The sequence below is a fragment of the Taurulus bubalis genome (assembly GCF_910589615.1).
Source record: "Taurulus bubalis genome assembly, chromosome: 1".
In the NCBI taxonomy this organism is placed as follows: Eukaryota; Metazoa; Chordata; class Actinopteri; order Perciformes; family Cottidae; genus Taurulus; species Taurulus bubalis.
This window is the reverse complement of record NC_136589.1, coordinates 14289128-14312387: the sequence shown is the minus strand read 5'-3', so window position 1 is coordinate 14312387 and position 23260 is coordinate 14289128. Positions and strand designations below refer to the sequence as shown.

The window sequence follows — 23260 nt, the reverse complement described above, 5'->3', positions numbered from 1 at the left end:
AATGAAAACTGAGCTAATCAACCGACCATCTACAAAAGACTATTTAATATATGCTTTCTCTTGTCTTACTGTATCTCACTTATTAAACATCTTCTGCTAAACACTCTTTTTTGTATTGAAAACAAAAGCAGCATTCTTGTGGGGGTTTATCTTAGAAACAAATACTTGTTTTTATTACAATATACTGCAATATAATCTTAATCTGTGTTGGTCTTTGCAGTAAAAAAACATCAAATTTTTCCATACAAAATCCTTCCTACTGTCTATTGGCTATTTGCATGCACGTTCATACATTTAACAAAATAGGTGGTTGTATTAGGCGTGTTAGTCCTACACCTGCTTGTGATGCTGCCAGAAGCCTGTGTATCCCATACTATAATATCATCAGTCACTGTGCTGCCCTCATTGCACTCTGAGTACATAATGTAGTGCAACTATTTGCTTTGCAGTTATACAATATGAGCTATATGTGTGAATATGAGTTATAAATGAATAAAACCTGCATTGTAGTATGCGTCCCAGATTGATTCATTGTTCCACACTGTTGCATGTGGACAACAGGAAATTAATTGATAGGAAAATGCAGAAATCAACAGATGTGGATTTGACTTCATTACTGAGCAAAGACTGAGAAACAATACATAAATTCAAGAGTAATCGTAACAATGTCACATGAATATCTCACATTAAATTGTCTGCAGTTTAAAAGAAAATGGGTCGATAGATATGCAATACAAAGTACCATGACATACATGTTGTACCAACTATAAACATGTAAACAAAAGTGTGTGCCTCAAACAAGTCCAGTCATTATCTGTTAAGTACTCTTTATCCATATAGTTATTGTTGCAGTGGCTGTTGGTAATAAACTTGTGAGTTTAGTGACCCCTCTTGCATTAATTAAATGTAACTAAGCCCATTCCTCTCAACCCCATGGGGCCTCTCCCCCCTGCTGGTTCCTGGACCACTTGACTCCACAAGGGTTTGGGATCACAGCGTTGGGTTGTAAGCATGGGACAGGGATGCTTAGTTTTTAGACACACAGAGTTACAGGTAAGTATTTTATTTTTTCATATCTACCAACTCCGGGGCGTGTTTTGTCTTATCAGCAAACTCTTCAAGGTGTACAACCGGAGCTTCCCCTTCAAGTGTTGCAACATGTGACACAAGTTTGCGGCAGTTTTTAAGCCAGATGTATTGCGTTACATCGGGGTAGTAAAGTAAACCCGTTTCCGTTTTTAACGTCCACGGGGGGAAAAACGAGATTTGCTCCTCCATTCGTCATCTACACGAGCAGCGTACTAATTAACTACGCAGGTGACGTTAACTAAGTAACTAGCGTTAAGTGCATTGGGAGAGCCGTTGGTTGAGGATATCAATCCGTGACGTCACGTGTGGGACTACAACAAGGCCCGCGGCGAGGCTTCGTGTTGAACATGGACAGCTTTTGGTCGGCACAGTAAAGTATTAATACAATTCGTTATTTGTTCCACTACTTTCACCGCCTAAATGCTGCCGCCTAACTTCGGGTTTAAAAAAAATAGTGTACTGTCTCTTTAAGGTCCCTCGGCTCGTCTGTTTCGTATTGATCAATCCACCATTTTCCAACACACAGCGGCGGCAGCGCTAACACAGCTCTCCGGCAGCGCGAGAGAAGAGAGAGCCACCCCTCTACCTGGAGAGGAAGCCAGGGACCGGGGGCAGTCATGGCAGCCAACATGTACCGGGTTGGAGGTAAGGTGGAGAAGGTGGTGGCGGTGGAGGGGGGGGCGACATTTTAGAAACCTTCCTGTGATGTTTTTATGTCGGATTCGCCTCGATCCGCCGCGGGTCTTTGGTATTTTGCAGAGCGTAGGTCTATCTTTCCTTCCCCTTCTTTTATTTCCCTAAAGCTAAAGAGCCTTGTGCTTCACTGATGATGATGATGATGATGGTGATGGTGGTGGTGGTGGTGAAGAAGAGGAGGATGGCGATGAAGAGTAGTGGTTCGCTTACTGCTTGGATTCCCCTCGTTTCTTTTGTGTTTTTTGGAACTTACGTTGCTTCCAAACAACTACTTCGATATACCGATGCATCCCAAGTAGTGCGTTGTGTTTCTAGATATTTAAGGTGGAGTGGCGAACGTATTGTAAAAGTTTTTTTTGCGTGCCCTTCAACTACTACCCTGGCTACTCTCATAATACCAGCATTATTAGTGATCCACTAGTCTGCAGAAACCCAGTGAGGCTAGCAGGGAAGCAGCAAGGAGGTGCGTTTATAGAGAAAGTAACTAGGTTTTAAAAATCAAAAAGTTTAAAATTTAAAGAAGTATCTTAGTGCATTTTAAAAGAGCATTTAAAATCTTTAAACAGGGTTATTTATTTCCTTTTTTGCATATGCATCACCAGTTAATATCTTATTAGGATTCCCTATTTTCTTTTCCCACACATTTTCTGCTTCTGTTGCTGTAATTCATATCCTAACGGTATGTGAAAATAGGCACACGAAAGTTATTGCAGTTGGGGGGACTAAAAAGCACAAAAGAAATGATGCGACCATAATCAAATGCTTTACACACACACACACACACACACACACACACACACACACACACACACACACACACACACACACACACACAGTGTTGCAGAAATTTGACTCAATGTGACATTTTATTAGACTACTGGTAAAATGTTCTCTTCAGTATTCATCGTAAAAGTGTCACAACAATCGCATAACAGTGTGCCATGACAGGCGTACACTGTCACAGAGATCTGATCAATCTGTACCATCAAGCATTCATTTTCATTCATGTTTTTTTTTTTTTTTGCAGTTTGATGTTCGATTTTGTTCTAGTTGAGTAGCCAAATTGTATACTTCTTTTTAACTGTATGCATGTCAAAGGGAGATGGAGGTAAAGCAAGAGTGACTGATTTAAATTCAGGATATATATATTTACATGCGAACACTGACAATTATCTAGTGAAACAGGAATGCTCTGACTTTCCTTGGCATGGTACCCACATCAGAAATAGCTCGTAGTGAACGTCATAGCTCTCGTGTTTAGTCAAATTAAACAAGGCCTACCTGAATGAGAACAGGATTACATCCAGAGCGAGGCAGAAATGTAACACTTCGTCAGCCAAATGTTGCTGAATTTAGTACATCTCTTCACTCTGTATCATAAACGGTACATATATGTGACTCGCACGATTCCTCTGCCTGTCTGGCTACTTTGTAGCTGTATGGTGCATTTTTTTCCCCTCTGTACTGTAGCAGTTCAAAGTGAAATTAATTAACTATTTACATTAATACCGTGACAACTATCAACCTATTTCCAAGTTGTCTTGTCCATCCAGAATCCTGGAGTCACAAGTCAACTTACAACTTTATGGCCTCTTGGAGGCAGCAGTCAGAGTTTTTTTTTATTTTTTATCTGGCCAAAGCAAAATAACTCCTGCAACTGTTGCTGTGGATAATATTGTTAACTCTCTTCATACAAAGCAATTCTGTGCTGCAATCTCTGTAGATCTGTCCAAGGCCTTTTACAGTGTTGATCACAAGTTCAAACCATTATTGATGGTTTCAAATCAAGTCCCGGAGTGGTTGACGAGGGTATCCCTCAAGAATCCATATTAGGCCCACTGCTATTTACTCAGATAACACATAATAATCATTTCTAACTCGCCATTGTCATGCACATGTTTATGGGCACCTTTCTGCTGAAATGAGCTGCAACACAGCTTGAAGTTAGAGTCACTCCTCCCTTCGAGATACAGATCATATTAACTTACCAGTTATTGTTTGTTCTTGGTAGACAAAATCCAAACATTATGAATATGCCTAATTGTGTAATAACCCAAACTAATCTAAAACCACAAAGCATTAAAATCTCATTACTGAATAAACATACCATCAAGTTGTTTTTCCACACTCACGTTAATAATGGAGATTAAAAAAAACAAGCAGAATTTAGGCCAAAAATAGGTCTAATAATTGATTAAAAGATTTTTCTGAGGTGACTTCAACTCTACATCAGAACAAAGCAGAACCCTTGGAAAGATGGCCGCCACTTTGTAAGACAATGCAGGATCATCTTGGAAAAGCAATGACTTCCCTTGTGTTTGAACCAGGAACAAAAGCTGGCGCCGTAGGCCCCGATGTCTTTGTTTTCATCCTGCAGGCCACACGCCACTCTTCCTGCAGCGCTTGTGCCCCCCCTCCACAGTTAAGTGTTGGCGACTAAGTATAGGCTATATTATAAATCTTATTGTCTAAATGGTGTGACGGGAAGAGAGGCTCTAACAAAGATAATGTGCACGAGACCACAGAAGTTTTAAAAGTCTTTACCTCCAAACAACAGTCGCAAAGATTGGCTGAAAACTTGTTCACACAAAAATGACACTCTTGTGGGACAATGAGACACGTTTCTTTTTCCAGTCTGTGCGCCCATATGAACATTAGGACATTTTGCTGACTGTAATCCGCCCTCCTGTTCATACTGGCCATTAAACGATTCTTTAATGTACTTCCAATGTAAAGTGTGGGTTGGGACGGACAAAATACACAAATATTTATATATATATATATATATATATATATATATATATATATATATATATATATATATATATATATATATATATATATATATATATATATATATATATATATATATATATATGGGCTTAGTCATCGTGACGATCACAAGGCAAAGGGTGGACATATTTGATTAGCCTTGCTGGATGACGGGGCGTTGTGACAAAGGTTGATACTGGTTCAACGTATTTGCCGGACTGCCATGTGTTTCTTTTGCTGTAGCTCTGTAGGTTGCCAACACCTTGCTCCTATACAAATGTCTGAGAGGGACGGAGGCTTTTTTCACACAGAACTTATGTCTTTCTGACGGCAGCCTTATTTAGTGTGGAAGATACCCACTTGAGTCCTCTGAGGGACCCACCTGAGTGTTTCCTCAAACAGTGTTCCTGTGCTTCTCTTCAGAGGAGGGATGGATAACACAAAGAAGGGATTTTGCACTAAAAGTACTAACTTTAGAAGATGCACACTTGATTTGTACACTGGGGCTGCTAAAGCCTGATATTGGCCTCATATAAACGTCTCGTGTTTTTCTGCACAGGATAAAGACTGTAGATTAAGGGTGAATCTTGATAGCCAGTATAAACAGAAGAGATGTCTTTTCAATCTTCACATGAACACCTGACTATTGTTTTTAGGTAATCATGAAGCTACCCTTTGAATAAATACTTTAACTGCAGCTATTGGAGTGCGACAGTTCTTGCACAGAATGTGCTAAATGTGTTCACTAACTTAAAATGTGACAAACTTTGTTGTCCGTGCCCACATTTCTTTTGGCTAATGAGGACTTTTTCCGTGCTGCCAGTTATGATTCAGACCCCGCTTAAAGGTGTTGTAATGTTTACTAATATACAAACTGACTAAGTTACAAACTTTTGACAGTGCCCACACTCTGTTTGGCTGGTGGTTGGTGTTAATTTCCCACGCTAGCAGTTGCCTCTCTCTCTCTCTCTCGCTCTCTCAGAGACTTGCCATCCTGTCAAATTCAGGACGATCAGTCAGCCAGATGCATGACAAGCGTCGCGTTTCTTTAGAGGCCAGACTGTACGTCCATCCATCGCAATTAACAGGGTTTGCTGCAGGGCTGTCTGGGCTTGTGGCGTCTTTGCAGCACCCGAGATATGTGGTCGTCTTTCCTGACCTAAAATAGTTGTTTGAGGGAGAAGTCTTGTGTACAACTTGCACTCGTTCGCTGGAACAGTCTCATTTGAATTGGGACAAGCTGCACTGGTGGCTGCGGCACAAGTGCAAGACAGATGCATGATGGGAGTGAAATAGCAGTTGCTGTTTATGAGATGCATAAAAATACAAATCCCCTCTGCTTAAACATCACAAAACAGATTAACTCTGACATTTAGGATAAAGGCACATTTTATATTTTTTGCGTGAAACGGTGTTCAATGTGGATCATGTCCAAGGTCAGTGCAAAGTTGCGCTAGTCATCTAGTGTCTAAAAGCAGATGTTCACCACCAGGAATGAGGAGTGAAACTAGGTGAGATGAATGGGTTGACCAAGACCAGTTTAGAGTGACATCAAAAAAATAAAAGTGAGACCGATTCAGAAACTACCTGCCATTAGCAGAACCCTCCATCCATACCATGACAGCCTGAGCTGTAATCCCGTCCACGGTTGTTGCTCACCACGGTGTGTGTGTGAGCGAGCATTAGGTGGGGGTATGTGCGCATGGCCAAGCGTAGGCGGACGTTCACGTTCTCCGCTTCCTGCTTCTCCATCTTCCCTTCCTCGCTCCAGCCCTTTTCACTCCCGTCACTGCACTGTAGTGTGCACAGACACCACTGCTGTATTTTCATTGGAGGTTCTTTTGAATACCAAACAAAGTGTGCAATTGGTATCGGAAATTATCAAGCACACTTTTTTTTTCTCTCACTAAAATAAGGCATCCCAAAAAGATTTTTGGATTGGTTAAAAAAAAAAAAAAGAAGAAAGAAAGTCAAGCCATGCTGCACCTTTCTAGTACTTTGTGAGTTGCCAACGATGCCTCCAGTTTGTGTCCTGCCTGAACTGGTGTCCCGGTTAGGTTTGGCTGTCTGCTTCCTGTATGTTGCGTAGCAGGAAAGACGCTTCAATGGAGGCTGTCGAGACAGAAAAGGTCTTCATTCTCAAAGGCAGGTGATTCACCAAATATTTGGAGATTGTGTGTTGGATGAGAGCCTCTTCTTTAGGATATATACGATATAATGCACTGGTACTCGACCCTTTTGGCTGTTTTTTTTAATAACCAAGCAATGCATACTCACAACCCTGTCGTCACAGGTTGCATACGTCTGCAGGTAAAATAAAGAGGGATGTTCCCTTCTCAAATAGTTCTGATTTTAATATTTTTCCTGAGGAGATAAAATTAACTGTTAATAATAATTAATTGTTATGTTGCAGAAATGTTTTGTTAATCCTCCCTGTTGCGAACCTAACAGGGTTCCTGAGCATTGCGCGGAGGTAGAAAAAAGGACATTTTAAATATGACAACCATGCCAACTCATGAAACAACCGTCTGGGAGTCTTTGCTTTACTTTAGATTTATCTTCAGACGATTTGTAAGTGTCGGCAGAGACCAAACGGTATAATACTTCTTCCATTCAAGATACCGAACCCTACGAAGTTGTTTTTACGGTCTTCGCTGTCTGTCCTGCACATGTGGCCCTTTTTGTTTTCTCTAGTAGGTACAGGTGCCATTCTGGAATTATGCTGTTCAGGTTTTTGGAACGCACCCAAAAGTCCCAAATGAACAATTAAGCCCGATAACATCACGAGAAACTGATTGATTTTTAAAGCTAGATCCGTTGTTACAAACAACATGTAAGTGCGTCGTTTGGATGGTGATCCAGAAGTCGGGTAAAAGGTTTTTTTTTTTTTTGTCTGTTTTTCTAACTAGTCCTCCACCTAAATGTAAACGATCATACCTTTTTACTCGTCTGTCGTCTCAGATGTTTGATCCTAATTTTAACTTTGATTCCAACTCGCTCCACAGTTTTGTTTGTTTTTGTACTTCTTTCGGCCCATCAGTTATCTTGTGTTTTTCCTTCTCATCACTCCGTCTGTCAGTCTCTCTGGCCTGGTTTGAGTCAGCTCAGCAGTCGCTCTCGCTCTCTTTTTCTTTCTTTCTTTTTTTTGGGGGCCTCAGTAACATGCCTTGATTGGCTCGCACAAAATTCGACTGCACTGTGACATCACAGGTGCCGGAGCTCGCGGATTGGCTGCCGACTGGGAGCGGGGGATGGAGAGTGGGTAGTGGGGGTTATACGCGGATTGAGGCGGCAGGAGGGCTGATGGGGAAAATGGAGAGACTGAGTGACGCTTCTCAGTGCCTGCAGGCTCTCTCCCTGTTGCTCTCATTTTGAGTTCCTCTCCAGCTCGCTCTCCACCAGGCTCTAGCTCCTCATATGGTGGAAACTCCAACACTCAAAACAGTCCACTGTTGACCGTCCCTTAACCGCATTTGTTTTTTCTTGCTGAAAGGCAGCGAGCAGGGGACACGGCTTGAACTTTAAAAGTGATTCCATCTTTTGGTAACTTAAGTATGAGCCAGGAAAAGAAAGGAAGGCGGCGAGCTGCACCCAACATCCCACCATCACAGTGGCGCTAAATGCACTGTGAGACGCGCTCCCATTACGTGTGAAAGAAAAAGAACCGTACTGTGTGGCGGGGAATCGCACCAAAACTGAACGTTTGACATGTGGTTCTGCTTCAGTATGAAATGGTCATGACGCATTTCAGCTCTCGATTAATTGGTCCCTCTGAGCTGGTGAATGTTGAAGGCCGCGAAAAAGAAGGAAAAAAATAAATAAAAATCAACATTTTCTCTCTGCGGTTTGTCATGAGACCCGTCCCTGTTTTTGAGTGTGAAAATGACTTTTTGATCGCGGTTCTTTTCAACATTGACGCACTCTTATTTACCTTTCATGTGACTAGGATATGTTTTCTCTCTCTCAGCAGGCATACTTCCAATTATTAACATTGTGTCCAGTTACAATATGTGTACACACTCACATTAGAGCTGAAACCACGAGGTGATTAGTCAACTAGTTGATTGACAGATAAGCAATATATTAAAATAGTTAATTAAGTAAGTCATCAAGCAAAAATGCAAAACTTGCTTTCTAAAATGAGATGATTTTCTCTTTTTTTCCTTTTACATTGACCTCTGCAAAACTTGTTGCAGCCATTTTTCTCTTTTTTTTTTTTCCACATGTTATCCATTAAACAGTGACTAACATTTTCAGACATCTTGGAGAATAATCAAAAAATAATTGACATGAGTTAATGGAAGTGATTGTTAGTTGGAGCCCTGTTATACAAGTGTCCCGTTAACAAGTGGGAATTACTTTCAGGGTTTATCGACTTTATCACCGGGTCTTTTTCTCGGTTATCCGATTCATTCTGTGGAAAAAGAAGAAAATATTGCTCAATGCAATGTCTACAAATTGCAGTTTTTGTAACCAAAAGATAATCCGTCTCCTTTTTGGATGAGAGACGAGAAAAAGCAGCCAAACCTCATTTAAAAAGCGAGAAGCATCCTGTGCGTGGCATTTTTTTCTTGAAAATATACAGTTAATCATCAACGCGTCATTTACTCGTGTGAGACTAATCAATTCATCAACTACTTGTTTCAACTCTAATCAACCTGGTGTCCCCCCAGGGCACCGCGGCTGTGGCTCCTCACTCTTGGGAGTCTCACTCACTTTTTTTCCCTAATGATCACAACCAGTCAGAAGCCAGTTTCATCTGACCTCCGTGGGCCGGCTGCCACCCCTCCGGTGTGTTTTTAGAAGACGAGCGCAATATCTCGTCTTCATTTTGTGTCTCGGCGCCGCTCAATTTCCAGTCGGCCTGTTTGATATTCCACAGCAGGACGGAGATGTCGCAGTGGCAGTGGAGTCTCGTAACAAGCTGTTTCGGGGTGAAGGGTAGACGGGCGCGATGTGACGAGCGCGCCTCGTCTCGTAGCGATGTTGAGTCGTCAGTGAGCATGTGGTTGCCAGGAGAAGCTGTTATTGAAATTACACTCAACATGCTTTCTGACCTCCTGCTGCTTCCTTTGAGTTAACCCTCGCGAGGAAGTGTTGCACTCTTTTATCTTTCTACAAATGATCATATTAGGAAGTATTTCATTGAATTTACTTCATGCTGTCCCCACCTACTGTCTGCTTTTAGCTCTTTTAATTGGAGATAAATTACATTGGCAATCGGTGTGAATCTGTAGAGTTCAGCTGTGTAAGTGTAAGTTTTACTGTAAGTCTATACTCTACCAAAAAGAGAAATAGGGTCGACAATACGAGATACATTACAGATAGTTGTTTCAACAGTGTTCAGGTGATTTGCAGGTGGACGTTTCTTCCATGTGGATGCTCGATAGATCTGGATGTCGGTGCAAACATGACGACTGCGTAAACCAGTTTGTTTTATACACGGGAGGTGCAGGAAATAATAGCAGGAGTCAGATGTTTATCGCGGTTATGCTGTTGGAATTTTGGGCGATCTCTGGCCTAGTCGGTCAAAAAGACTGGGGGCCCGGAGGAGGGGGGGAGATCATGGGGGAAGGGCGGGTGAGGTTCAGGGTGAAGGGAGGATAGCTCCAGCTCCAGGCAGCCAACCAAGTGTGGGGTATAATCTGACAGCACTCAGCCAAGACACATGCGGGGCTAAGACCAGGCACCCTACCAAGACGGGGGCCTGTGGGGACATCCTGGTGAGAGCTAAGCCTCCAACGGGCCTGGAGCGGTGCCAGGACACACACACACGGTAAAGCTTGTGCAGTCTCTCTCACCCGCACCAACGCAGACACACAGTGCATGCAAACAGCGGTAATAAGGCAAAAGAAAGCCGGAGGAAACGCGAGGCTGCAGCCTGAATGGAAAGCTTCGGAGAGCCAGATTTATTGTGTGTCGGTGCATCGACGTCTCATTCAGTCAGACCTCCCAACTGCAACTGGGTCTCCTGTGTATGAAATGAACCTAATTGAGTGGAAGCAGCATTTGGGGGATGTCTGTGTTGACTTATTAAGCTGTCATGGTGCGGTCCAACTGGACGTCACCCTGAGCGTTTGGATGACCTCGAAATGCTGACTGACATTTCTTTTTGCACTCTTCTCCCCACTCCCTCATTCTACCTCTCCTCCTCCTTCGTGTTCTTCCTCTGCAGATTATGTTTATTTTGAGAACTCGTCCAGTAACCCACTGCTGATCAGGAGGATAGAGGAGTTGAACAAGGTGAGTTACTCCACGTCTGTCTTGACTCACAAACCCATTCTTCCAATGGGTTTGTGAGATTGAAAGGATGCCATCGGTTTTATTCATGATCATACATCTTTCAAATTACTTCACATGTTCTCGACTGCATCCCTAAAGCATAACAAAAATTACATTTGGCCTTTAATGTGAAATCTTTTCTTTTCTGTAGAATGCCCTTTTTGAGTTCTCACAAAGCAGATTTTCTTTGTCTTTTGTGATAATTGGAGGCTTCTTTATTTTATATACGCCCCGGATTGGTAAATTAAAAAGGTTAATTTTTCATCAGGCATAAGAGAAAATAATTGTGTTCAAGATTGAGTCCAGTATAGTCCTGAAATATTTGGCTGATTTAATTATTTAGATAATCAATCGATCCTTGAAGTGATTTTTCCAGCAAAAATATCGAACAATCCTGAAATGTGAGAATTTGCAGATTTTCTTTGTCTTATATGACTGTAAAAGTTTCAGGAAAAAGACAATTTGAAGACGTCACTGTGGTGTTTTTTCATTTTATTTTAAGACCTTTTTAAAGACTAAATAATGTATTAATTAATGAAGAAAATTATCGGTACATTAATCGCTAATGAAAGTAATCGTTGGCTGCAGCTTTACGGATTCTTAACTTATAGTAAAATGGAAAATGTGTCTGTCACATAAAAAACTGGATATTTTGTGGCACGCTGGTACAATGACTCGCATCAAGATCAATATTACCTGAAGGAGTTAGTTATTCAACTGCTTTTATTCTTAAAATCTTCTACCAACATTTTGTGATCCAGTCCTCCTCTTTGACCAGCCAGTTGATGTGCTAATAACATAATAGGTGACAATAATGGCTATTACCGTGGACAACAGCGTTGCAATATGTGTCTGTGTATGAAAAGTGGTAACAGCCGTATTGATCTGTCATCACGAGTATGATTATGATATTTGTCTGGTAAATCCCAGCCTGCCATCTCCTTCGTTGTCGAGTCAGAGGAGCAGAAAGAGAGGCCCGTCTCTGTGGACTCGTTCCAGGTGCCCGCTGTCTGTCCCCTGTCTCCGCCCTACGCCGGGTAATACTGAGGCTGTTTCATGTGATTGACGCAGAGCTCAGAGTGAGCCCTCTATTCTGCCCGTCACTGTCAGTCTCTCTGCTCCTCTGGGACGCTCCGGGTTTCTCTTCCGTAAGGGTTGAGCTGCACCTTTTTAGAAAGCCAACCGTCAGCTGCTCAAAACTATGGAACGATGACAAATAGTCTGATTTGTACCTTGCTGCTGTTAATTTAAATGTCTTTTACAACAAATGCAGTATTTTTTTATGACTATAACTAAGCACACCGTTTTGTATTTAAGAGTTGAAGAATCCAGGGCTGCAACTAACTATTCTATAAAGTGGAAGGAAAAAAAGTTAAACCATTCTAATAGTTTCTGATTTCTGTCTCTTTTAAATTGACGAACCATTTGCTTAAGATACCAGGAAGGCCTTTTACCTCTTTTTTTTTTTTTTCTTTGTTTCTAAAGGTTTTCACACCGAGGGCATCCTTTTCTGTGTCATTAATTTTCCTGTCAATAAATGGTTCTGAACGGTTGTTGTTTTTTCACAGAATGTGAATATTACACAGCAAAAAAACAATGTTTTTCTTTTCTTTTTGAAAGGGGTTGATGTTTCTGGATCTATGTTTTATTGTCTTGCATCGACTTGTCTCCTGTTGGTGCCTTTTTGGCCGGGTCGTCAATGTAAATGACAACTGATTCTCGATAGAATTATCTGGCGAAAAGGCCCTTAATGACTTGTTTATCATATTCACAGGGTTACAATTTTTTAGAAAAGTCTAAGAATTGCCAAAAAGACATTAGTTAGTGCTTTACATTTTATGATGATGTATATATGCTTTTTTAAAATTACACCTTTTACTCATGTCATAGTGCTAATTATAAATCTGTTCATCTTTTTTAGTCAGTTTTCATTTTTTTATTAATATCCTCTATGTTCTATTTCATTTCGGCCTAGAGTCTTTGGTAAGGCTTGCAGTTTTAGCTTTTTTTTTTTTCTTTCTAATTTGACTTCTTCAGATCATTTGGACTTCCGTAAAAATGACAATCCGACACTCAACAAAAGAGCAAAATCTCAACAAAAATTAATTTCTGCATTTCATTTAAACCTTCATTTATATAGAACTTAGCTTTGCTGTAAAAAAAGAGAATATAATTTTGTGCTCGTTGCTCCACCATTTATCAAATAGAAATGAGGGGAAATTGGATTTTTTAATTATTCGCTGATTGAAAAAGTAGAAATTCTGCATTGCTACAGAAGTTGGCTGTGTTTTCTTCATCAGTCTTCCTCTCTCAATACGTTTCACTGGAAAGGATTCATGAGCGAGATCCTAATCCAATATGCTCGACCTTTACAAGATACAAATATGTTTAACACTTGCATCACAGGTCATCAAAATGGCCTTTTCTACTCTATTATTCACTTAATCTCTTATGCGTATAGAGTAAAAACAAAAAAAGAAGCTACAAATCATCTTCTTAATGAGCCTTATAGCTTATTATAAAGCAATTATTTTACCCAATTTCTGTTCCTCAGGCAGCTCCTAATTTAACAAACATGTCATATCAACATATGAACGTAGCATTACTAGGATCAAAATGAATCTTAGTGCTGCTCAGACGACCTCCTAACACACCACTCTGTCCTGATAACTGCAACACTCACTGAATTTGGAGAATTGCTGTTGCCTCACACCGTTTTCAGCCATAGTTAAGAACTAGCCTCATCTATGGGGTTTTTCATCTGTGTGTGTGCTCTGTGTGCGGCACCACTTGTTGCCGTGGTAACGTCGATTGTCTCTGGTTTGCAGACAGCCAATGGGAACGTGGAGGCCAAAGTGGTGTGTTTTTACCGGCGCAGGGACATCTCCGGCACACTCATCGCCCTGGCAGACAAACACGCAAGTGAGTGACTGACCGACCGACCGTAACCCCGCCAGCAAAACGCCAGGCGTCCCAAAAACGCACGCAGAACAGGTTTTAAAACATGGCACTTTTTGGGCAGCCCCTCCCCTCCAGTTATTTTCCACTGCGAAGTTACTGTGCCTTCATTCCAATTTGAACACGATTAATCCAAACTGAAAAAAGTGCACCTCCGTTTGTGTGTTTTTTTTTTTTTTTTAATTTTATTTTATTTTTTGGGGGAGGACTGTATGGCCTGTTTGCACATGGGGACACACACACACACACAACAGGGACTTGAGTTTTTGTGCTTGGTTACTGCGCTGAAAGAATCAGTCCAGACTGCAGCAGCCCCTCCTCCGACGGGCCTGATTGCAGACAGCGTTCGATCTGTTGGGAGTATCAATATGACTGTGTCGCTGCATATGTGCTCTTAAGTGTGGGTGTGTAGCGCGTGTTTGAATATGGTGCTGTTCTCCAGAGCTTGTAGCATTTACTGCAGTATCTGGAGCAGCTGGCAGACTTGGACTGGGCTCCTCTACCTCAAGCAGGCCTTTTTTTTTTTTTTTTTCTTTTTTTATGTTACGAGTACCAGGATGTTTTTCAGGGCGAGACATGATTGATTTAAGAAACAAATGATGACGTGTAGAAAGAGAGTCGGGTAATACAGAAGCCCAGCAGCAGCCCAGCAGCAGGACAGATGCTGAGTTTAAGATGGGTGGGGATAAAAGAGCGTGGTAGAAGTCACAGATAACAGAAGTGAATCTCTTATGCTGTGTTCACACCGGACGCGACGCGAATTTGCGGCGCGACCAGTTTACATGTAAAGTCAATCCACAGACGCGCTGCGGCGCGATTTTGCGGCGAGATAGACGCGCTGGAGGCGGCGCGAACAGAACGTTTGACCTGGGGTGAACAAAGCGAAGGACGCGGCGCGAAGGACGCGGCGCGAAGGACGCGGCGCGAATTCGCGTGAGTTGAATTATCCCAACTCTGGCGGAGAAATCGCGTGACTCAAAGTTGCGGTAGCCAATCAGCGCTGAGAAGCTCCGCCCATCACCACCGCCGTCTCCCCGTTTCTGAATGAAACTGCTGCTGCTCCGCCTGAACCAGCGCTGACAGCGGCTTCATTGAGACGCTGTTGTGGGACTATGGATAATATTATGAACCCAGACACCATGGAGTTTGATGTTCCGACATATGTGGAGTTTACACAAAAAGTATAAAGCAGAACTAGTGGTTATGGCTAGGTCGCTTGTCTCTCACAGAGGCAAGCAACAGAGCTAAGCCACGCCCCTTTGGTCGCGCCGCGAATTCGCGTTTGGTGTGAACACCCTCTTAAAGGCCACAGACTGTCTTGAATGTCCAGGTCGCCTCCCCAGTGGTCAGTGGGAAATGATGCCTTCAAGGCACTGCGCGAGAGTGCCTGAATTCAAAGAGTAAAGAAGCAGAGGGGATGCAGCAGGATTTTTATATTTAAACATGAAATTCTGTCTATTTTCTCTGATCTAATCATCTGTAGTGGTGTAACAGACCGTAATTGATCTGTGGTCTGTTCGGATCCTCCCTCACGGTTTGGCACCACAGATTAATTACACAACAATAATAATAACCATTTAGTGTGAAAAGTATTACTGGCCATCGTCGGCGGTGAAAATATGCGATCAAGACATCGTCATAAAAGCTTTGTCGCTGATGCCGATTATGCTCCACAGTGGACAACAAATCTGTGTTGCAATGTTCTTGAGGAGACACAGTAACGGCAGCATCATAGGAGGTAACTGGTAAACCGCCATTGGCCACTGCGCCATTGTAGAGCCTTGTGTGGCGTAACCACTCCCGTAACTACGGCCACACACACACACACACACACACACACACACACACACACTCACGGCTTCAGTGCAGTTGAAATGATTTTTTTCTGGAACAAAAACGATGTGTATTGGCCGATATGGCTCATCAAAGTGTTATTTATAAATGCACCAAAGTGCTTGACACGTGATGGACAATACAAAGACAAGACAGAAATTGACATCAGGGCCTCTTCAAAAGTTATATTTGCTCCTTTTTCGTGTCTGCTGCTCCGCACCGTGACTCAACCGTGACGTGAGCATCCGCTCCCAGGTAACTGGTGATACGTCTTCAAAATAATCTTGATGGGGAAAATACCACCACCGACCACCCACATCTTGGCAGATTTAGACTGTATCTGCTAAATTAGTCATCCTCTCAAAGCCACATTTAGTCCAAAATATATTTGATGATCTTGAAACGTTAAACAGTTGGTCTCACCAGCGCATGATGTTGTCGCACTTTTGAGGCGTGGATGGAACGGAACAGTGGCTGCCGGCTCCTAAAATTGTATTTTTCAGGCGTTTAACGTGCGTAAAGGCCAGGTTGTACTTGACATTACGCATTTCATATTAAGTGTCGTCTGACCACGTCTTATAATCGCAAAAGTGTTATTAGGTGGCGGGGCGGAAATGGGTGTCCTCGCAGTGAAGGACAAGATGCGATGAGTCGTACTAACGAGGATAATGGCGCTCACTTTAGGACAGTGTCTGGTCTTTTTGGTGCAAAAAGAGGCGTTTAAACCCCGCATGGCTTTACTGATGCATTAACTTTCATTAAACTTACCAACAAAAGCAAACACAAATGGATCAGGGTAATCAAATCGGTGTAAAAAAAATAAAGTTGGTTAATTCAAGCACTGTTTGCTTTTACTCCCGCCACCATTCATGCCAGTAGTGCCGTCACGCTACCAGTAGAACGCTGCCATCCTCTAGTCCTGACTCACTGAACTGTGTGTGTGTGTGTGTGTGTGTGTGTGTGTGTGTGTGTGTGTGTGTGTGTGTGTGTGTGTGTGTGTGTGTGTGTCACCCACCAGTGTCCTATTTTGTTTGTGACTGCACAAGTTTGTGTGTGTGTGCCTGGGGATGGGTGGGGCGATGGCAGGAGGGTGATTGTTTGTTCTGTCGGACCACACAGCATTAGTTTGTGTGTGTGTGTCCCTTTTTAAGAAAGTCTGTAATCAAGTTTTTTTTTTTCTTTTTCCTGGCTCAAAACAAGGAGGGTTAAAAGAGGATAAGTCACTGCTTCACATCGCATCATCTCACATGTGCATTGAAATCTGGTCTGCACTTGTCGGAAGCCTCAATATCCGTTGTAGAACATGAGGATGTTTTGCTTCCTGACCCTGAGGTGTCTTCAGTGGGGGTGTCGTAGTAGCCTTCTTTGGGTGATAAAGAAACCATATTTACCCGTTTTTAACGGCCACAAAGTATAAGGCCGAAATCTGCTGAAGGCGAACAAGACTAATTTAAGACCTCGATTGAACCGTCTATGGTCAATCTACTAAATTGTGGCCCAATTGTTGCAGGGGTCTAAAATGGGAATCTCTGGATATTATATGTTCATCTTCAAGTTTCTGCAGTGGTCTCAGTAATATTAGTTCCAAAGTGTACTTGGTGTCACATGATCACAAATACTGATACAGTAAATATCTAAAACTATTTGATTCTACTGGCAAAATATAATTGACAGAATAGTAGATGTCCTCTTTTGAAGTTAAATCATAATTGCATTTTAAGTAATACCCTCTCACACTTTTGTCAGATAGCCTTTGCTTTTATTAAATATAATTTATTTGAATTATTTTCTTTCCTAATTTAAATTCATCCTATTTGATTGTGTCAGTATTTGTGTCAGTCATGTTCTCAGATGTTTTGAAATAAAAAAATATCATTATCTCCAGATTTTGTGTTCATTTGTTGGGGAAAACGTAGCTCAACTTTATATATTTTCTAGCATTTGCGCGGTGTAATGTAGTTGCAGAACAAGACGACATTGAGGCAAACGGCAAGGAATAGGAGACTATTAACGATCTCATCAACTTTCCATGATCCATATGATTGATCGTGGAGTGTTTATTTTTGTTTTTGTGGAAAAGACGTTTGCCATTGGAAACACTGGCGCTTGTCTATTCATTCGGAAAGCGCAATGACTGATGGTGTAATTTCATCAGTCGGTCGTTGAGTGACAGACTTTAGGGCTTCTGCTTTGCTGCGGGGCTGTGGGGAAAAAAAATGACTTCTATGTTCTTCCTCATTATGCAGTTTTGGCATCTCCTTTTCCAATTCACTATGCTGATTACAATACAGCGCCGCCACTTCGACATAAAGCTGCAATTTCAGTTACAAATGACAGAAATCCTACAAGTGCAGCACTTTGTTTTAGAAAACGCAGTTGGCGACTCGTCTGAGTTAAGGGTTGGAGGCGGGACGAAAGGGTTGGAGGCGTCGGCCTCATAATTCTCTATGCAAGAAAAACCCTGGTCATTATTTTCAGCGTTGGCTTGCGTTCATACATTTGCTGCTTTATCTGCACATCAGTTTTTATGCAGGGTTTTTGGTTCTGCTTAAGAAAGACAAGTGTGTGTTTGGTGTACAGATCACATGCAGGTAAAAGAACCCAGCATCAAATTAGGATATCGGTGCGCTGATTAGACAGAGCCGGAGTGGAGTAACGCTTGCATGAGCAGTTTTTGGCTGAGCTCTGCCAGCTGCAGTTCGGTAAGGGTCTTTCAGACATTTGCAACATGTAAAAAATGCATGGGAGGAATGGCTGTGCACCGCATGGGTGTGGGCTGTATCCTGTCTGCGTCCTTGTAGCTGCTGCGTGTGTACGCGCATGTGTGGGTTTGTTCATGTTTTAAATTCATGATGGACTTGAGGTTTTAGCTCTGGGCCTTGTCACAGGAATAGCTGAAGGGACACATTTAATTCAGTTTCCTTATGGATCAGTGAAGACCGGCAGTTGTGTGCGTGTGTGGCTGCATGTGTTTTTTTTTTTTTTTTTTTTTTTTTTAAATTCTTTTTATGTGTGTCTGCTGTGAGTCATTGATCAAATATTTTGCTTGCAGAGATTCTAAGCACCGGGGCACATGGGGCCTCCAACTCCGGCATTAGCCCCGCCCCCTGTGAGCAAAGCCGCCTCCTGAGTGGTCGGCCTCTGTGGCGAACTTGGCATTTTACCTCCCTGGCCACTCCCTTCAGACGTTTGAATGTGCCATGACTCAAAGCTTCTTTTTTAAAATCTATTTTTGAAATGCGGCTCCTAGGTCCCATAAACAATAGACAACAATGTTACCAGTGAGCTGACGCACAAAAGTAGAACCAGTGAAGTCAAGCTGGTCGGGGGGGATAAGTGTAGTATATCAGAGCTACAAGTTTATTTTAGCTTGGACTGAAGTGGATCATAAACCTCTGTTGCAAGTCACATCTCTATTTTTTTTTTTTCATCTGGATGCTTCAGTTTAGTTTTATAAGTGAAATCGTGAGCAGGAGGGTATAGTCTCGATGTCTCTTATCCCACTGTTTGTAGTTGTCGTACCACTTTAGCTTCACAGCCGCTCTATATTTAACATGAGACGGTGAGGTGTCATGGAGGTACGTCATACAGACGGAGGATGAGTTTTTCTCATTTGCATCCCCAGCTGCAGAGCTTTTCTGAACGGTCCTTATCGTCTGCAATGGCTCCAAAGTTAAGGGCGACACAGTTGAGCCTTGTTGTGGTGCGAACAGAGACTTCATGTTGTTGTTACAGCTCATTCATCTTTTTTTGGTTTATAAAAATGTAATTACTTGTTCTGTTTGTCAGGCAAGAAAGTGGCAGAGGGGATTATGCTAAAGCAGTGGTTCTCAAATGAAGTGTACGTGAAGGCTGCGTCAGATTTGTAAAAAAGATATTTAAAATGTAGCATCCATTTAAAAATAGTTATTTAATAAATATTCAATAAAATATAAGGTGTAAATTCATGAACTGAATTGTATATTAAATCTGGCACAGCGCTGTATTTGCGCTGGTTGGGGTAAAGTATACCTCCATGTGTGGCCTTTATTGTCTGCAACTATATAGAGTTTGGTATGTTGCTGCGGTTTTAATAATTTACCAGCTGTCATACGTTTCTTTGTTTTGGAAAAGGATTAACTGCATGGCAGCAGCCAGGTTACTGGTTGGAATGAGGTTCACTCGGGAAATGGAAGAACAGGTTTGCATGCAGCGCAACGATCCGAATACTGTTGAACTTTGTTTACATGCACTGTCTACCACTTCAGCCCAATTACAGACATTTTGTTTCTTGTTTACATGGTGTTTTCAGACATTTGACTTCAAGGGGAATCCCAGTGATTTTATTTATTTTTTTACACACAATCTGTTTAAGAGATGAGCTATTCCGCTCGTGAAAACAGCTGTTTAATGTCTTCTGGTTCTCTGGAGGAAGATTAGTTTTGTTCAGGGGAATAATCCCTCGATGTCAAAAAAGCTATCTGGTGTTACGATTTTTGTCATTTTGGAAAGCCTTGCAAAGTGGAGATGTGGAGTTTGAATGGCGTTGGTATTTAAGACACGTTTCCTTTGCAACACGAGGTGTTCAGGATACAACAAAAAGTGAGGATACCTCGCTCTCTGCTGCATCAAGTTTGACAGTTTTTCTACAATACTAAATATCTTAAATACTCCTAAGTACATGTGCACACACCAATTGACATATGTACGTCTAACAATCAGAAGGAGAGGGTAATGTTCAGCAGAGGTCATTCAAACGGGTTTCATTAATTCAAGTAGTAGTCCTCTCTTCACATTAACCTGCATAATTTTCTTCTTCTGCAGGCCATGTTCTACATCTGCTGAGTCCATTTGATTTACTCGCTCTCTCGTTGTTTCCTTTCCCTTTACCTCCAGGGAATACATGTTGTCAGCTGGACTACTAGTCCCATTGTAACCGTAATACAGAGCGCATGAGAAAGGATCAGCACTTGTTGCACTGTTTGGTTTTCCACCGACTATGCTGCTCTTGTTCTTACTCTCGTATATGGAATGTGCTGTGAATGAGCACTTTTTTTTTTCTTTTTTTTTTCTTCACAATGAACTTGTCAGTTGGAAATGCGACTAAACGCACATCTTTGACCAGGCCAACATGGGGTGGCCTACAGATACAGTTGGGCGGCATTGACAAACTGCGATCCCGATACTGATTATGTGATGATGTTTTGAGAAAGACGACTGGTACTTTAATTGAAGGGATTGCTAATTTAGTCACCGAGAATGAAAGAAAGTGTTGTTAGTGGACAGGACTGTAATGTACGGTCATGAAATGCACATTACTATACGGATACGTACTGTAAAGCACCTTTTTAGGACCAGGTTAAGACCACATTTGACCTGATACCTGTTATTTTTCCTTCCGACAGATTATTTTCGAGCTGCTTCCGCCGCCGCCCGACCTTTCGTTAGCACACAAAGCGCACAGTGCATCACAGAGGTGCAGTCAGTTCGTTAAGGTAATAACGGTCCGCTGTGCTCTCCTCGCCCTCAGGCCTGCTTCCCCTCCCCGCCCCTCCCCGGTCTCTCAGCCCTGTAAGGCGACCCATTCATCAATAATTGATAATTGGCCGGGACAGGTGAGATAGAGAGGCAATTTGTAGAGAGTATGGTATGGGTGCACTGCCAGGAGATTGGCTCGGAGGAGGAGAGGTAGAAGGGCCGAGGCTGGGGAGTTGAGTTGCTAGTCAAGGACGTTCAGCCAGGGGCCAGTTGGAAGGGCCATCCAGCTGGTGTGCGTGTGCGCGCGCATTGATTTCTGCATACAGAGGCAGAGCCTCATTTTGGATAAAAAAAACTCTATTATACTTGTAAAAGGGTTTTTGTTGTAAAGGCAGAAATCTCATAAAGACGAAGGGCACCCTTTCCCAGGACAAACACAATAGACCGAAGTAACAATTTCCCAATTTTCTTCAAAAGAACAGTTCCTCCTCATTTTGTTGTTTCGCTCAAACAATAAAGGCATCACAGCAGCTGGTACACCCCCTCCTTGCTCCATTTCAGTATTTTCTTTGAGTGAAAATAATATCTTTTCCCGTCTGTGTTTGTCGTATTTCATGCAAGAATGCTTCCTCTTAAAATATACAGCCATTCGGAGGTCCGTGTCTATTTTCTCTGACCGTTGCGCGGGTGCATTGTTTAGTAGTGGAGGCACCCTGCGTTGCCTTTTTAAATAAAATAATAAAGTAATTAATCAGCGGAGACAAACCTCTTAACCCTTAATGTTGGTTATCTGGGAATTGTTAGTGTGCCTGGTCGCCATCTTTTTTGCTTTGGAGCTTTTGTGTAGCTCTATTTATAAAAAAAAGAAAAAAAAAGAAAAAAAAAAAAAAGCCTCTGTGCCGTGATGCCATTATTCTTCTACACAGCTCCTGCATAACTTAGGAGTTGCTGTCATTCATTTTTCTTAAGATTCATTTTAATTTTTTTTAAACTTTAACTGATCTGCTGTTAAAAGTGAAGGGAAATACACACCGCTCGTTTTTCTGTGTTGTGTACAGCTCGTACCTACTTCCTCTTCACAGTATAAGCCGGTTTGGCCAATTATTGATCCAGTCCTTCGCAATTTTATTCAGTTTTTTTAGCATTGTATTTTCATGCTTATAGAGTTCCTTTGCAACGGCACCATCTCTACCAGTTAAGAGCTCATTATGAGCCGCTGAGCTGGAAAAACTGGAACATCAACCTTAAAGTGTCAATGAAATATATTTGTATTGACACGTGTCAGCAATAAATCAATATTGTGATATGAGACTAGATGTCGTCTTAGATTGTGGCAGATTTATTATGTGGGATGTGTGTCATTTCCTGGTTTTAAAAGCTACATTAGAGTTAAGTGATGTGATTTTTCTGAATCTATTTCATTCATAATATTCACATTACAATGATTATTTATCAAAAATCTCCTCATTAAATATGTTGTCAAGGCACCAATGGTCAGTTTTAAATCTATATTGAGGTATTTGGTCAACAAATATCGTGATAGTCAGTTGTCTTCATATTGCCATATTACACGTGTACATGCACACAATGTCAGAATAAGATGCCTCTCTAAAACACCCAAACAGTTTGTTTGCCTTCCTACAACTTCCCACCATCTTTCCTAATCCCTTTTTAATCTTGTGTTTTTATTTTCCCCTTTTTGTATTAATAATCTCAGTCCATATTAGTTGCTTTTACATGGCAGAAGATGGAGCGAGGCCCATGCTGTGTGTGTGTGTGCGTGTGTGTGTGTGCACTTTGCCTGGGCACTGATAGTGTGTCTGCTGGGTGCTGAGTGCTGGGCAGAGTGAGTGAGGGAGTGAAGGAGTACTTATTGATTTTGGCCACACATCTCTTCTCCTGAAAATCCCTTGATTGCTTTTGTTCTGCTCCCCGTCTCCCTCTTTCTGTCTCGCTTCCTTTAATGAAACTCCAAATGAATTGGAGCACGTACAGACTGCTCTTCTTTCTCTCCGTCGCACTCGCTCTCTCGCCGGCTTCCCCTCTTTCCGTCTTTGTCTCTCTCTCCCCCTGCTGATTTCTCTTTCTCCTGTTCCCGCCTCTCCTCTCCCCCTCACCTTGTCTTTGTCTCTCTGTCTTCATCTCTTTTGTCACACTTTCCTCCCTCTGTGCT

At 42.0% G+C, this 23260-nt stretch overlaps 1 protein-coding gene across 1 annotated transcript in view; it reads left to right on the top strand.

The window, feature by feature from the left end:
* Positions 1-1706: 1706 nt before the first annotated feature.
* The window catches only part of mta1 (metastasis associated 1), a gene marked incomplete at its 5' end in the record, with an annotated part of 39496 nt that continues 17942 nt past the window's right edge, over positions 1707-23260 (top strand). Inside the window, 3 exons of the mRNA XM_079231949.1 lie at positions 1707-1734; positions 10733-10800; positions 13668-13761. Coding sequence (XP_079088075.1) covers positions 1707-1734; positions 10733-10800; positions 13668-13761 — 190 coding nt within the window. The remainder of the gene's footprint in view (positions 1735-10732; positions 10801-13667; positions 13762-23260) is intronic.